The following is a 14,964-nucleotide window of genomic DNA, read 5'->3' as shown; positions in this document are numbered from 1 at the left end:
GATCTGGTGGTCAATACCTAATTCCACCTGTTTCTCAGCCTTGCTTCAAGCTCAACTGGTGCTGCCGCCATCATTCAACAGAACCTCACTGGCAGATAAAAAGCCAAGGCTTGTGGCTTGTGGTCTACAACACTTGAATGAGAATTACAAGCCAAGGTTTTACTACTCAAGGCACACTCTTGAATTTGATAATTCAAGAACTCAGTTCTGAAAGAATTTCCCTTGCCCCCAGTACTGAACCCAAGGGCACTCTATCACTGAGTTATATCCCCAATCATTTTTATTTTTAATTTTGAGATAGGATCTCACTAAGTTGCCCAGGGTGGCCTTGAACTTGGCAATCCGCCTGCATCAGCCTCCCAAGTTGCTTGGATTACCGGTGTGCGCCACTGCCCCCAGCTTCCTAAAATACTCTCATAAGGTATCGGTGATTCAATCAGTTCTGAAACTGAAGAATAATGTCCATCAGGACTTGAACTTGGTTTTCAGAAAATGGTGTTCACATCAGACTCTGGGGCTTAGAGACAGCAAATTTGAGGGCTTCCACCTTCCCTATCAAAATGGAAAATGCAAAAACAGGTCTGAGTTGTCCAGTGGGCTTGGGTTACCTGAACAATGTTTTCACCTGGAGAACTGGCAAGGGACTTCTCTCTGATTCCAGCCAACAGAAGCTTTCAAAGCAAAGTGATGTTCCTGGTGGAATCTTCCATGATGGAATAGTGTTGAACCAAGGACACCAACAGGAAAGCAATACAAGGGGGAAGGGAAAATGTGACTGAAGAAGGCACCTGGCTATGTCTATAAAGCCCTAAGGTTGATGTGGGTGTCTCCACAGCAGCCTTCCTCACATGCCAGCAGCTGTGTTCTGCTTTCCTTGGTGTTGCTTGGTGTCACTAAACCAGTATTCACTATTTCATGGGTGTATTGTCATTATGAAAATATGAGTGACTATCTCAGCAGGGAAGTTTGGAACTAGTGCCTGTCATTTTTCTCAATTAAAGAATTCTATTTTCAAGAGTGTTTTGGTCAGCTTTTTCAATGCTGTGAATAAAAGATCTGACCAGAACAACTGTAGAAGAGAAGTTTATTTGAGGACTCACAGTTTCAAAGGTCTTAACCCATAGATAGCAGGCTAAATCCCTTGGGGTTTGAGATGATGCTGAATAATATGGTAGTAGAGTGTGGCAGAGGGAAGTAGCTCATATGATGATCAGAAAGCAGAGAGGGAGAAAGACTCCATTTGCCAGATACAAATATATGCCCAAAGTCATGCCCTCAATGCCCACTTCCTCCAGCCACACCCTGCCACTTCAGTTACCACTTAATTAATTCCTATCAGGGGAATAATTTATTGGTTGGGTCAAGACTCTTGTAATCCAATTATTTCTCCTCTGAACCTTCTTGCATTGTCTCACACATGAGCTATTGGGGCATAACACATCTAAACCATAACAGAAAGCAGAAAATTCCTGCAATCAGAAAGAGGGAAAGGAATCATTTATAAGCACACAGAGGATCAGAGAGTACGCATGTATGTATATACAACTACATACATATTTTAATTTTTTTTGTCCTGTTAATTACAGCTTCCCACACTCCTAGACAGCAATTCTCAAGGCATCAATCTGAGATCCTGGGGAAAAATAGTATCTGATCTATCTCCAAGAATTCAAGGAGTAAGTAGCCTGATGCTGGTAATTTTAATTTCTTTTTATGCAATTTTAACATACTTAGTATGACAAATAATGGCACTTCACTCCTGTTCAAAGTGAAATACATTTATTCTTTTCCTCTAGCAACTTCAGAGGATCTGTTCATATCTTAAATTGTCTGCTCCTAAGTAGTATGTAAAAAGAAAAGAATCATCCTTATGATTCTCCACCTGGAAAGAAATACCTCCGGAAATAAGTAATTTGCCTGGTCTGGCACAAATCCTCAGAGAACTTACCATTAAATCTAAGTTTTTCCAGTACTGAGATGGTCCATTTTTCTTTTATGATCTTAAGATCTACATGAATATATATATATATATATATATATATATATATATATATATATATATATATAGTAACAGATCCTTATATGGTGCTTATCAGCTCTACTGCTAAGTGCTTTACCAATATCTACTCATTTAATTCCCCAAATAAGTGACTTTTTGTGTTATTTATAAAATATGTGCACATTTTAATTAACACCTGATTCTTTCACTCAGTAGTTGGTTGATGCTGGAGATATAGTGATGAATAGACAAACACAGTTGTTGCCTCATGGACATACATCAACAGGGAAGAGAGATATAAAATAAGCAATTCTCAGATATGATTATTATAAAAGAATGCAAACTGTGAAACATGGTTTTCTTTCTTCAGTATTCCCAGCTGGCTTAGGCTCAGACAACTTGAAAAATTGCAAGGTTAGAATCTGTTTTTTATAAAACTAAACTCAACTTGGGCAGAGTAGGAGCAATACTGTGGCTGAGTTGAAGATGGGCCCATTTTACTGATGGCCACCTGATGCTGTGGGAGTCTTTAACATTCTTTCCTTCATAGCATTTGAAAAATTCATATCAATATAATAAAGTTGAAGTTGACAGAGAATGTAAAAAATTTCCCAAAGCATATCAACACTCTTAATTCTGTGTGGGTATTTTCGAAGATTCTTTGCCTGTCTAGATAGCAAGTCTTAGCTTTTGTGAATTAGGCTGAAGCAGATGGCCTGGTTTATGTTAATTAATATTAGACCATTTGACTTTAGAACACCCCCTTCATCTCTGAGTGCTTTGGTTAAATGAGCAACATAACCCCTTCCAAGATTGTCATGAGACTCACTGTTGTTGAAGCAATTTGAGATTCTAACTTTATTATTGAAGCATAGTATGTAATTATAGGCATGACTCATGTGTGGAATTCACATGGCAAGTGTGGTATGTGGACAAAGAGAGGGACAACAGAGAAACACCACTTATTGCAGTAAGGGAATGTTTTCCATCTTACCTGATTGAGTCCTAATGGTTTTTTAAATTCCCAAGTGCCTTTTAAAATAACTAATAAGGTGAGTTTGGGGAATAAAAGCAGCATTTTTTTTAATTCTGTATTTGCCCCTAAAGCAAAGCCAGATGGCCTCATGGGAACCAAAGCATTGGCAACTTTGGCAGTTCTCAGTATCCCAGATCTACCTTCAAAGGACAAGGCCAGCAAGTGCAATGACCCCTACATGGACAAAAGGCATCAAACTCTTCTTAGTTGTTGCAGAATTTGAAAAGTTGTTCTTCCAAGAATGGAGACTTAATCCAGTTCCTCAAATCTTAAAACACACACACAAATCACAAATCACAAATTTCACGTAAATGGAAGAGTTCACATTTGATAAAATTAAGCCAATAAAAAATAATTTTCCAAATTAGGGAAATAAATTCTAAACTATTTAGCCAAAGAAATCCACCCTGACCTTGTCTTTCTAGAATAGGAGCATTCCCCATTATTTTATTTCTCAATTTCCCCCCAGCATCCTCATGTAATTGAGGATCCTCATGTAATCCTCATGTAGTTGAAAGAACCCAGGAACTAGTTTACAGTGAAATAATCTCTGCATTGCCCCAAGGACATATTCTCTAGGCATCTAAATATATAGAGAGGAAATATTAAAATGATCTTGTTAGACCACGATGCAAAGAAAAGACCATTGACCCTAATTAAAATTAAAGGAAGCTTATTATTTCAACCGGCCGGGCTGCCTCTCCCAAAAGAAACCACGGGAGCCAAAAATAGCACCAAGCTTTCTAGAAGCCAAGCTTTATAGCCCAGAAAGTTACACAGAGGATCTTACAAATAACAAAATTATGACAAGCATAACACAAAGGCTTGTTCATATTTTTTGCTGGCCCTGACATCAGAATTTATGAAGGAAGGCCATTAGAGCCTCAGAGAGGGTTGTTATCTGGCCAGGGAAAGCCAAGATTTATGAGATGCCATTAAAGTTTCAGAGAGGGTTGTTATCTGATGCTCATTCTTTGATTTTTTTTTTTTTAAGGTTCGTCCTTTTCTCCCAGTCCCTAAGTCGATGGCAGTAGGTTTTGTTCTTCATTTTCACAGCTGGATAGCTGACAATATAGATTTTTTCTTTTAAATGTGAAAGTCAAATATATATATGGAAGTCTTGATTCTTGCTGCTTTAATATACTCAGAGCCTTCCCCTTGCCCTAGTTTATCCATCAGCCAAGTGTTCAAGACCTGCTGTGGGTGACCAGACCTCTTCTGCAGAATGGCGGTCCACAGACCTTCACACAGCTGATGAGCATCCTGTCGGACCTTCTGTGTGGGTACCCAGAGGGAGGGGGCTCTCGGGTGTTCTCCTTCAACTGGTATGAAGACAATAACTACAAAGCCTTCCTAGGGATCGACTCTACCAGGAAAGATCCTCTCTATTCTTATGACAAAGGAACAAGTAAGTTTTTTGTGCACAAATCAGCCTATGATGTTGGTTAAGATGATGGTTTAACACTTTCAAATGAAACCAGTCCTGGGACTGACTCTCCCTTGGTGTTGTTTTGTGGCATTGGGCAAACAGACTTTTCCCAGAAAGTCTACTTCCCCTTGTAGAAAGAGAGTGGTGCTCAGAAATAAATAAATATTCTGGATATGATCCACTGAGGCCCACTTGGAAAGGTAACAAAGGGGACATTTCCCACTGATATAACTGAACTTGGGTTAGGCTCTAGAGAAAGAGAGAATGATAAATGAGGAGTCAACCCAGAGTTGAAAGAAAAGCTGAGCTCAAATGGGACCTGGCAAGTCAACTTAGCTGGGGATATTTTTTGGTTTTGTTGTTTTACAAACATAAAGCAATGAAAATCTGTGTGTGTGGTACTCAAATACATTCCAATGGCAACTCACCTTCCCCACTACTACTACTACTACTACTAATAATAATTATTATCATCATCATCATCATCATCATCATCATCATCATCATCATTGTCTCCTAGGGTAAAGCATAGTGGAATGGGGAAGAAATGCAGATGGTTGACCCTTTAGTTAAAAATTGAAAGACAAGAGCCCTGAGATAGCTACATAAAACAAAGAAGGGAAGGTGCTGATTGAAAGGAAATCATAGAGGCTAAAGCTGAGGTTCCAAGGGGGACCTGTTTGGCCTTTCTTTCCCTTTCATCTGAGGTTGTCCTCTGCTCCTTGCAGTAATCCCAAGCAGGATTCTCAGCGGCCTCCTTCTAACAGAATAAACTACAGGGAAAGCCCTATCCTTTGTTTCACCGATGAGTCCATTATCTAGAAGCAGTGTGGCATTTTGCTAGGAACTAATGAGCTTCCTCTTGGTGGGGGTACAGCCTACTAATTTGGGTTATTTGTCAAATCCTCCAGGGTGAAATTGAATGACACGTGTGATTTGGATGCAGTAATGTCCATGTTTAGTCATAAGAAAAAGGGACTTTCTAAAAAAAAAAAAAAAATTTGTTCCTTTTCTTCTGGCAGCCGCCTTTTGTAATGCATTGATCCAGAGCCTGGAGTCAAACCCTTTAACCAAAATAGCCTGGAGGGCAGCGAAGCCCTTACTGATGGGAAAAATCCTCTTTACTCCTGACTCCCCTGCAGCGCAAAGGATACTAAAGAACGTAAGATCCCACAGCTGGTCCTGTGTCTCATACACGGACCTCCAGTGTAAGCCTCTGTGTGTGTGAAGGGGGAGGGGATGGATATATCTGCAGGCTCTCCTCCAAGTGAGTCCTGTATTTGTTTTTTGCTAGTGGAATCCTGGATTTTCTCCCCCATCTACAGCCATCAGATGTACATACAGCTCCCCTGCCCCTGCCTGGTCCTCACTCCCTATGCAGCCTACAATAAGGTTTTCCTTCCTGATGCTTGAATTACATCCCTAATGGACAGATTCACAATTCTCTGAATTCTGGCTTCCTGGAAACATCACAGATAGGAAGGAAGAGTATTTGATCACTAGGAGTCCCAATATAGTTTTAATGAGGTTCTGAGAAAATGACATCAATATTATATATACCTCTGAGATACTAAGAAATTAGATTCTGTCAGTCTGGAAGGCTGAGAAATTGTCATGTCCTAGGAAATATCAATAGATTGGGGGGGGGGGGGGCGGAAACATTACCATGGAAAACCTTTCCCAAACATTAAGGGTTACAACAGGGCAAGAAAGATACCAAAGGTCCTTTCTCATTTTTCTCTTCACTCTTGCCTCTTTCCCTATCTGGTTTTAGGCCAACTCAACTTTTGAAGAACTAGCACGTCTCAGGAAGCTGGTCAAAGCCTGGGAGGAAGTAGGACCCCAGATCTGGTATTTCTTTGAAAGCAGCACACAGATGACTATGATCAGAGTAAGGATGGCTTGCACTAGAGGGTGGAGAAGAGGGAGGCGGTTTCCTTCTCACAGGAAATCACTAGAGGAGTTACCCTAGAGCAGCCAGATCAAACATGCAATAAGCAGGTCCCAGAGGCACTAGTTCTGGAAGCTATTGCCAAGTGGATTCACTGACTTTAGATAGGAATTGTGTTTCTCGAGTTCTGGGGGGAAATCTAAAAGGTACCACAAGAACTGTGGCTTCCTGAGTTTCTTGCTTTTATGAATTCACCTGAAGGCCTCAGATTTGAATGGGCATCTCCCTAAGGGGCCAACTCTGTTACCGCAAAAATGGTTGAGTGTGTTTGTCTGATCCCATTTGTGGCTTTGCAAAGTCAAGAGACAAGGATTCTATAGTCGGGCGTGGCAACACACCTATAGTGCCAGCTACTGAAAAGCTAAGGGAGAAGGATCACTGAAGACTGGGAATTTCGGCAGAAGAGGAGCAGCGACCTGCTGAGAGGCTGAGCCGCCCCCTCCCCCTGCGCCAGCAAAGTAGAGGGAACTGTGACCACCCACAGAGCAGGCCCAGCGGCCTGCTGAGGGGCAGAGCCGCCCCCCACCCCCCCCGCGCCTGCCAGGTAGGTGGAACTGTGACCACCGACAGAAAAGGCCCAGTGGCCCGCGGCGGGACAGAGCTTCCAATCACTCCTGCAAGGTAGGCGGGCCTGCAACCCACCGGCAGAAGAGGAGCAGCGGCCTGCTGAGAGGCAGAGCCGCCCCCTCCCCCTGCGCCGGCAAAGTAGAGGGAACTGTGACCACGCACAGAGCAGGCCCAGCGGCCTGCTGAGGGGCAGAGCCGCCCCCCCACCCCCCGTGCCTGCCAGGTAGGTGGAACTGTGACCACCGACAGAAAAGGCCCAGTGGCCCACGGCGGGACAGAGCTTCCAATCACTCCTGCAAGGTAGGCGGGCCTGCGACCCACCGGCAGAAGAGGAGCAGCGGCCTGCTGAGAGGCTGAGCCGCCCCCTCCCCCTGCGCCGGCAAAGTAGAGGGAACTGTGACCACCCACAGAGCAGGCCCAGCGGCCTGCTGAGGGGCAGAGCCGCCCCCCACCCCCCGCGCCTGCCAGGTAGGGGAACTGTGACCACCGACAGAAAAGGCCCAGTGGCCCGCGGAGGGGCAGAACTTCCAATCACTCCTGCAAGGTAGGCGGGCCTGCGACCCACCGGCAGAAGAGGAGCAGCGGCCTGCTGAGAGGCAGAGCCGCCCCCTCCCCCTCGCGCCTGCAAGGTAGACGGAACTGTGACCACCATCAGAACAGGCCAGACCTGCAACCGAGAGACAGAACAGGCCCAGTGGCCTGAGGAAGGGTAGAGCCGCCCCCCCCCCCGCGCCTGCAAGGTAGGCGGACCTGCGACCCACTGGCAGTACAGCCCCAGAGGCCTGCAGAGGGGCAGTGCCGCTGCCTGCGCCTGCAAAGTAGGCAGAACTGCGACCACCGACAGAACAAGCCTAGCGGCCCGCAGAGGGACAGAGCCGCCGCCCGCGCCTGCAAGGTCGGCGGACCTGCTACCGACCGGCAGAGCAGGCCCAGCGGCCTGCCGGCGTGGTAGGCACATTGCCCCAATTGGAGGAGGGGCAGAGCCGCCGCCCGCGCCTGCGAGGGAGACTTTGCAACTATACAAGACCAATATAAATATATAGGGGGAAAATTCAATAGCACAACAGTTTCACCAAGTAGAAAGGAACGCGAACAGTATGAAGAGACAAGGAAAGAAAGGACCACAAGCAATGCAGGTCAACTCAACGTTAGAAGAGGTAATAGCTGCAGCAGATGGAATGTCAGATAAAGAATTCAGGATATACATGCTTCAGATGATCTGGAGTCTCAAGGAAGACATCAGACAGCAAAATCAGACAATGAAAGATCACTTCAACAATGAATTACATAAACAAATCCAAGAAGCAAAAGATCAACTATACAGGGAGATAGAGGTTATAAAAAACAAACAAACAGAAATCCTAGAAATGCAGGAAGCAATAAACCAACTTAAAAACTCAATGGAGAATACTACCAGCAGAGTAGAACACTTAGAAGACAGAACATCAGACAATGAAGATAAAGTATTTCAACTTGAAAAGAACATAGACAGCTCAGCAAGACTGTTAAGAAACCATGAGCAGAACATCCAAGAAATATGGGATAACATCAAGAGACCAAATTTAAGAGTCATTGGGATACAGGAAGGGACAGAGTTTCAAACCAAAGGAATGAGCAATCTATTCAATGAAATAATACGAGAAAACTTCCCAGACTTGAAGAATGAGACAGAACCCCAAATCCTAGAAGCCTACAGGACGCCGAATGTGCAAAATCATAAGAGACCCACACCTAGACACATTATAATGAAGATGCCCAACATACAGAATAAGGAGAGAATTTTAAAAGCTACAAGAGAAAGGAAGCAGATCACATTTAGGGGTAAGCCAATCAGGATAACAGCTGATCTTTCAACACAGACTCTGAAAGCTAGAAGATCCTGGAATAACATATTTCAAACACTGAAAGAAAATGGGTTCCAACCAAGAATTGTGTTTCCAGCGAAATTAAGCTTCAGGATGGAAGATGAAATTAAAACCTTCCACGATAAACAAAAGTTAAAAGAATTTGCAGCTAGAAAACCATCTCTTCAAAACATCCTTGGCAAAACATTACAGGAAGAGGAAATGGAAAATAACAATGAAAACCAACAGTGGGAGGTAGGACAGTAAAGGGGGGAAAATAATCAAAGAGGAAAACAAACCATGTTTAGTAACATAAATAAACAAATATGGCTGGAAGAACAACCCATATCTCAATAATAACCCTAAATGTTAATGGCTCAAACTCACCAATCAAGAGACACAGGCTAGTAGAATGGATCACAAAACAAGACCCAACAATATGCTGCCTACAGGAGACGCATTTGATAGGAAAAGACATACATAGGCTGAAGGTGAAAGGTTGGGAAAAATCATATCACTCATATGGACTTCGGAAACAAGCAGGAGTATCCATACTCATATCAAATAAAATAGATTTCAAGCCAAAGTTAATCAAAAGGGATAAAGAGGGACACTACATACTGCTCAAGGGAACCATACACCAACAAGACATAACAATCATAAATATATATGCCCCAAACAATGGTGCAGCTGTGTTCATCAAACAAACTCTTCTCAAGTTCAAGAGTCTAATAGACCACCATACAATAATCATGGGAGATTTCAACACACCTCTATCACCACTGGACAGATCTTCCAAGCAAAAGTTGAATAAGGAAACTATAGAACTCAATAACACAATTAATAACCTAGACTTAATTGACATATATAGAATATACCACCCAACATCAAGCAGTTACACTTTTTTCTCAGCAGCACATGGATCCTTCTCAAAAATAGATCATATATTATGTCACAGGGAAACTCTTAGACAATATAAAGGAGTAGAGATAATACCATGCATCCTATCTGATCATAATGGAATGGAACTGAAAATCAACGATAAAAGAAGGAAGGAACAAGAATACATCACTTGGAGAATGAACAATAGGTTACTGAATGATCAATGGGTTATAGAAGACATCAAGGAGGAAATTAAAAAATTCTTAGAGATTAATGAAAACACAGACACAACATATCGGAATCTATGGGACACATTGAAAGCAGTTCTAAGAGGAAAATTCATTGCTTGGAGTTCATTCCTTAAAAAAAGAAAAAACCAACAAATAAATGATCTCATACTTCATCTCAAAATCCTAGAAAAAGAAGAGCAAAACAACAGCAAAAGAAGTAGAAGGCAAGAAATAATTAAAATCAGAGCTGAAATTAATGAAATCGAAACAAAAGAAACAATTGAAAAAATTGACAAAACTAAAAGTTGGTTCTTTGAAAAAATAAACAAAATCGACAGACCCTTAGCCATGCTAGCGAAGAGAAGAAGAGAGAGAACTCAAATCACTAACATACGGGATGAAAGAGGCAATATCACAACAGACACTTCAGAAATACAGAAGATAATCAAAAATTATTTTGAATCCTTATACTCCAATAAATTAGAAGATAGTGAAGGCATAGATAAATTTCTTAAGTCATATGATCTGCCCAGATTGAGTCAGGAGGATATAGACAACCTAAACAGACCAATATCAATTGAGGAAATAGAAGAAACCATCAAAAGACTACAAACTAAGAAAAGCCCAGGACTGGATGGGTATACAGCAGAGTTTTACAAAACCTTTAAAGAGGAACTAATACCAATACTTTTCAAGCTACTTCGGGAAATAGAAAAAGAGGGAGAACTTCCAAATTCATTCTACGAGGCCAACATCACCCTGATACCTAAACCAGACAAAGACACTTCAAAGAAAGAAAACTACAGACCAATATCTCTAATGAACCTAGATGCAAAAATCCTCAATAAAATTCTGGCGACTCGGATACAAAAACATATCAAAAAAATTGTGCACCATGATCAAGTAGGATTCATCCCTGGGATGCAAGGCTGGTTCAATATACGGAAATCAATAAATGTTATTCACCACATCAATAGACTTAAAAATAAGAACCATATGATCATCTCGATAGATGCGGAAAAAGCATTCGACAAAGTACAGCATCCCTTTATGTTCAAAACTCTAGAAAAACTAGGGATAACAGGAACATACCTCAATATTGTAAAAGCAATCTATGCTAAGCCTCAGGCTAGCATCATTCTGAATGGAGAAAAATTGAAGGCATTCCCTCTAAAATGTGGAACAAGACAGGGATGCCCTCTCTCACCACTTCTGTTCAACATAGTTCTCGAAACACTGGCCAGAGCAATTAGACAGACAAAAGAAATTAAAGGCATCAAAATAGGAAAAGAAGAACTTAAATTATCACTATTTGCAGGTGACATGATTCTATACCTAGCAGACCCAAAAGGCTCTACAAAGAAACTATTAGAGCTAATAAATGAATTCAGCAAAGTGGCAGGATATAAAATCAACACGCATAAATCAAAGGCATTCCTGTATATCAGCAACAAATCCTCTGAAATGGAAATGAGGACAACCACTCCATTCACAATATCTTCAAAAAAAATAAAATACTTGGGAATCAACCTAACAAAAGAGGTGAAAGACTTATACAATGAAAACTACAGAACCCTAAAGAGAGAAATAGAAGAAGATCTTAGAAGATGGAAAAATATACCCTGTTCATGGATAGGCAGAACTAACATCATCAAAATGGCGATAGTACCAAAAGTTCTCTATAGGTTTAATGCAATGCCAATCAAAATCCCAACGGCATTTCTTGTAGAAATAGAGAAAGCAATCATGAAATTCATATGGAAAAATAAAAGACCCAGAATAGCAAAAACAATGCTAAGCAGGAAATGTGAATCAGGCGGTATAGCGATACCAGACTTCAAACTATACTACAGAGCAATAGTAACAAAAACAGCATGGTACTGGTACCAAAACAGGCGGGTGGACCAATGGTACAGAATAGAGGACACAGAAACCAATCCACAAAACTACAACTACCTTATATTTGATAAAGGGGCTAAAAGCATGCAATGGAGGAAGGATAGCCTCTTCAACAAATGGTGCTGGGAAAACTGGAAATCCATATGCAACAAAATGAAACTGAATCCCTTTCTCTCGCCATGCACAAAAGTTAATTCAAAATGGATCAAGGAGCTTGATATCAAATCAGAGACACGCCGTCTGATAGAAGAAAAAGTTGGCTACGATCTACATACTGTGGGGTCGGGCTCCAAATTCCTCAATAGGACACCCATAGCACAAAAGTTAATAACTAGAATCAACAAATGGGACTTACTCAAACTAAAAAGTTTTTTCTCAGCAAAGATACAATAAGAGAGGTAAATAGAGAGCCTACATCCTGGGAACAAATCTTTACTCCTCACACTTCAGATAGAGCCCTAATATCCAGAGTATACAAAGAACTCAAAAAATTAGACAATAAGAGAACAAACAACCCAATCAACAAATGGGCCAAGGACCTGAACAGACACTTCTCAGAGGAGGACATACAATCAATCAACAAGTACATGAAAAAATGCTCACCATCTCTAGCAGTCAGAGAAATGCAAATCAAAACCACCCTAAGATACCATCTCACTCCAGTTAGATTGGCAGCCATTATGAAGTCAAACAACAACAAGTGCTGGCGAGGATGTGGGGAAAAGGGTACACTTGTACATTGCTGGTGGGACTGCAAATTGGTGCAGCCAATTTGGAAAGCAGTATGGAGATTTCTTGGAAAGCTGGGAATGGAGCCACCATTTGACCCAGCTATTCCCCTTCTCGGTCTATTCCCTAAAGACCTAAAAAGAGCATGCTACAGGGACACTGCTACATCGATGTTCATAGCAGCACAATTAACAATAGCTAGACTGTGGAACCAACCTAGATGCCCTTCAATGGATGAATGGATAAAAAAAATGTGGCATTTATACACAATGGAGTATTACTCTGCATTAAAAAATGACAAAATCATAGAATTTACAGGGAAATGGATGGCATTAGAGCAGATTATGCTAAGTGAAGCTAGCCAATCCCTAAAAAACAAATGCCAAATGTCTTCTTTGATATAAGGAGAGTAACTAAGAACAGAGTAGGGTCGAAGAGCATGAGAAGAAGATTAACATTAAACAGGGATGAGAGGTGGGAGGGAAAGGGAGAGAGAAGGGAAATTGCATGGAAATGGAAGGAGACCCTCAGAGTTATACAAAAGTACATACAAGAGGAAGTGAGGGGAAGGGGAAAAATAATACAAGGGGGACAAACGAATGTCAGTAGAGGGGGCAGAGAGAGAAGAGGGGAGGGGAGGGGAGGGGAGGGGGGATAGTAGAGGATAGGAAAGGCAGCAGAACACAACAGACACGAGTATGGCAATATGTAAATCAATGGATGTGTAACTGATGTGATTCTGCAATCTGTATATGGGGTAAAAATGGGAGCTCATAACCCACTTGAATCAAATTGTGAAATATGATATATCAAGAACTATGTAATGTTTTGAACAGCCAACAATAAAAAATTAAAAAAAAAAGAAAACCGGAAAAAAAAAAAAAAAAAAAAGACTGGGAATTTAAGGCCAGCTTGGGCAACATAGTGAGACCCTGTTTCAAAAACAAACAAACAATAGCAACCAAAAAAAAAAAAAGAAAAGAAAAGAAAGAAAGAAAGAAAAGAAAAAGGAGTTCTATATAGCAAAGATTAAAAAAAAAAAAAAGATAACCAAAAAAAAACCCATGAAAAATTAAAAAGGAAAGCTGGGTATAGTTGGGTACACACCTGTAATTCCAGCAACTCTGGAGGCTGAGGCAGAAGGATCACACATTTGAGGACAGCCTCAGTGATTTGGAGAGACCCTGGGTCAGAAACAAAAAAGGGCTGGGGAGGTAGCTCAGTGGTAAAGCAACCCTGGGTTCAATCCCTAGCATCAAAATAAATAAATAATTTTAAATATTAAAATTAAAAAGTAAAATCTATATCATTTTACATTCTCTACCTCCTACGTCTGCACCCAACATGTGTAATCTCTCTATTGTAGGGGTCCATGTGTTTGGGGAAAATGGGATAGAAATAGGTATATCTTGTAATTAATTAGAGGACAGCATCTGTTGGGTCATGGGACCTTGTAACTAGATTTTTAGGGAGGCTTATAGTCTCCATCCCAAATCATTAAAATTTAGAGGTGATACAAGAAGAAGTCCAAATATCCTACAGAATTTCTATGACTGTATTTGTTCTTCCCAAGGACACCCTGGAACACCCAACTGTAAAAGACTTTTTGAATAGACATGTTGGTGAAGAAGGTATCACTGCTGAGGTCCTGCTAAACTTCCTCTATAAGGGTCCTCCGGAGAATCGGGCTGATGGCATGACCAACTTTGACTGGAGAGACATATTTAATATCACTGACCGTTCCCTCCGTCTGGTTAATCAGTACCTGGAGGTAAGTGAAACAGGCCACCTGAGGGCCTCAGGGAGCCCCTTGAAGACAGCCCTATGAGTGGAACCAGAGATCCCTTAACCAGTCAAGTGGTCTTGGGTTTAGGCTTTCATTTCCCTTAGTAAAGAAACAAGAATTCTCATGGCTTAACAGATGCTGACCTCTATCTAATACCTTCTCCACACTTAAAAAGATTTCCTTTTCATATCTCCTGCTTCCTAAGTGCTCTGTGACTCCTTGACTGGCTCTTCCTCCCTTGTATCTGTCCTGTCTACCATGGCTGCACTGTCCATCTATTGACCAGGGTCCACCAAACCTAAAGTCCTGAGGCTAGCTGCTTGAGGGCAGCTTCTTCCCCACCATTCTACAAGCATATCAGACTCAACAAGTTAAAGAAACAAACTCACCTCCCTCCCTATCAAACCTGTCCTTCTGCATTTCCTGTCCTGATTAGCATCATCAACATTTGCTCAAATTCTCAAGCTCAGTATTTTAGAATTACACTTAATTTTCTTCCTTCTTCATCTCCACCTGAGAGCAGTCTTTTCTTGAGTGTTACTCCGTGCTGAACACTGTGCTTCATGCTTTTGCCTATAGCAGCCTCCTAGAATCCTCATGGCTCCATAAAGT

General features: G+C 41.5%; 1 protein-coding gene across 1 annotated transcript in view; it reads left to right on the top strand.

Moving 5' to 3' along the window:
- Positions 1 to 14,964, top strand: part of Abca4 (ATP binding cassette subfamily A member 4) — a 157,365-nt gene that overhangs the window by 32,371 nt on the left and 110,030 nt on the right. Inside the window, exons 7-11 of the mRNA XM_071618614.1 lie at positions 1,587 to 1,676; positions 4,203 to 4,443; positions 5,487 to 5,626; positions 6,239 to 6,355; positions 14,140 to 14,337. Coding sequence (XP_071474715.1) covers positions 1,587 to 1,676; positions 4,203 to 4,443; positions 5,487 to 5,626; positions 6,239 to 6,355; positions 14,140 to 14,337 — 786 coding nt within the window. The remainder of the gene's footprint in view (positions 1 to 1,586; positions 1,677 to 4,202; positions 4,444 to 5,486; positions 5,627 to 6,238; positions 6,356 to 14,139; positions 14,338 to 14,964) is intronic.

Source organism: Marmota flaviventris, chromosome 10 (genome assembly GCF_047511675.1).
Source record: "Marmota flaviventris isolate mMarFla1 chromosome 10, mMarFla1.hap1, whole genome shotgun sequence".
NCBI lineage: Eukaryota > Metazoa > Chordata > Mammalia > Rodentia > Sciuridae > Marmota > Marmota flaviventris.
Note: the sequence above shows the minus strand (reverse complement) of the source record. Positions and strands in the feature narration are given on the sequence as shown.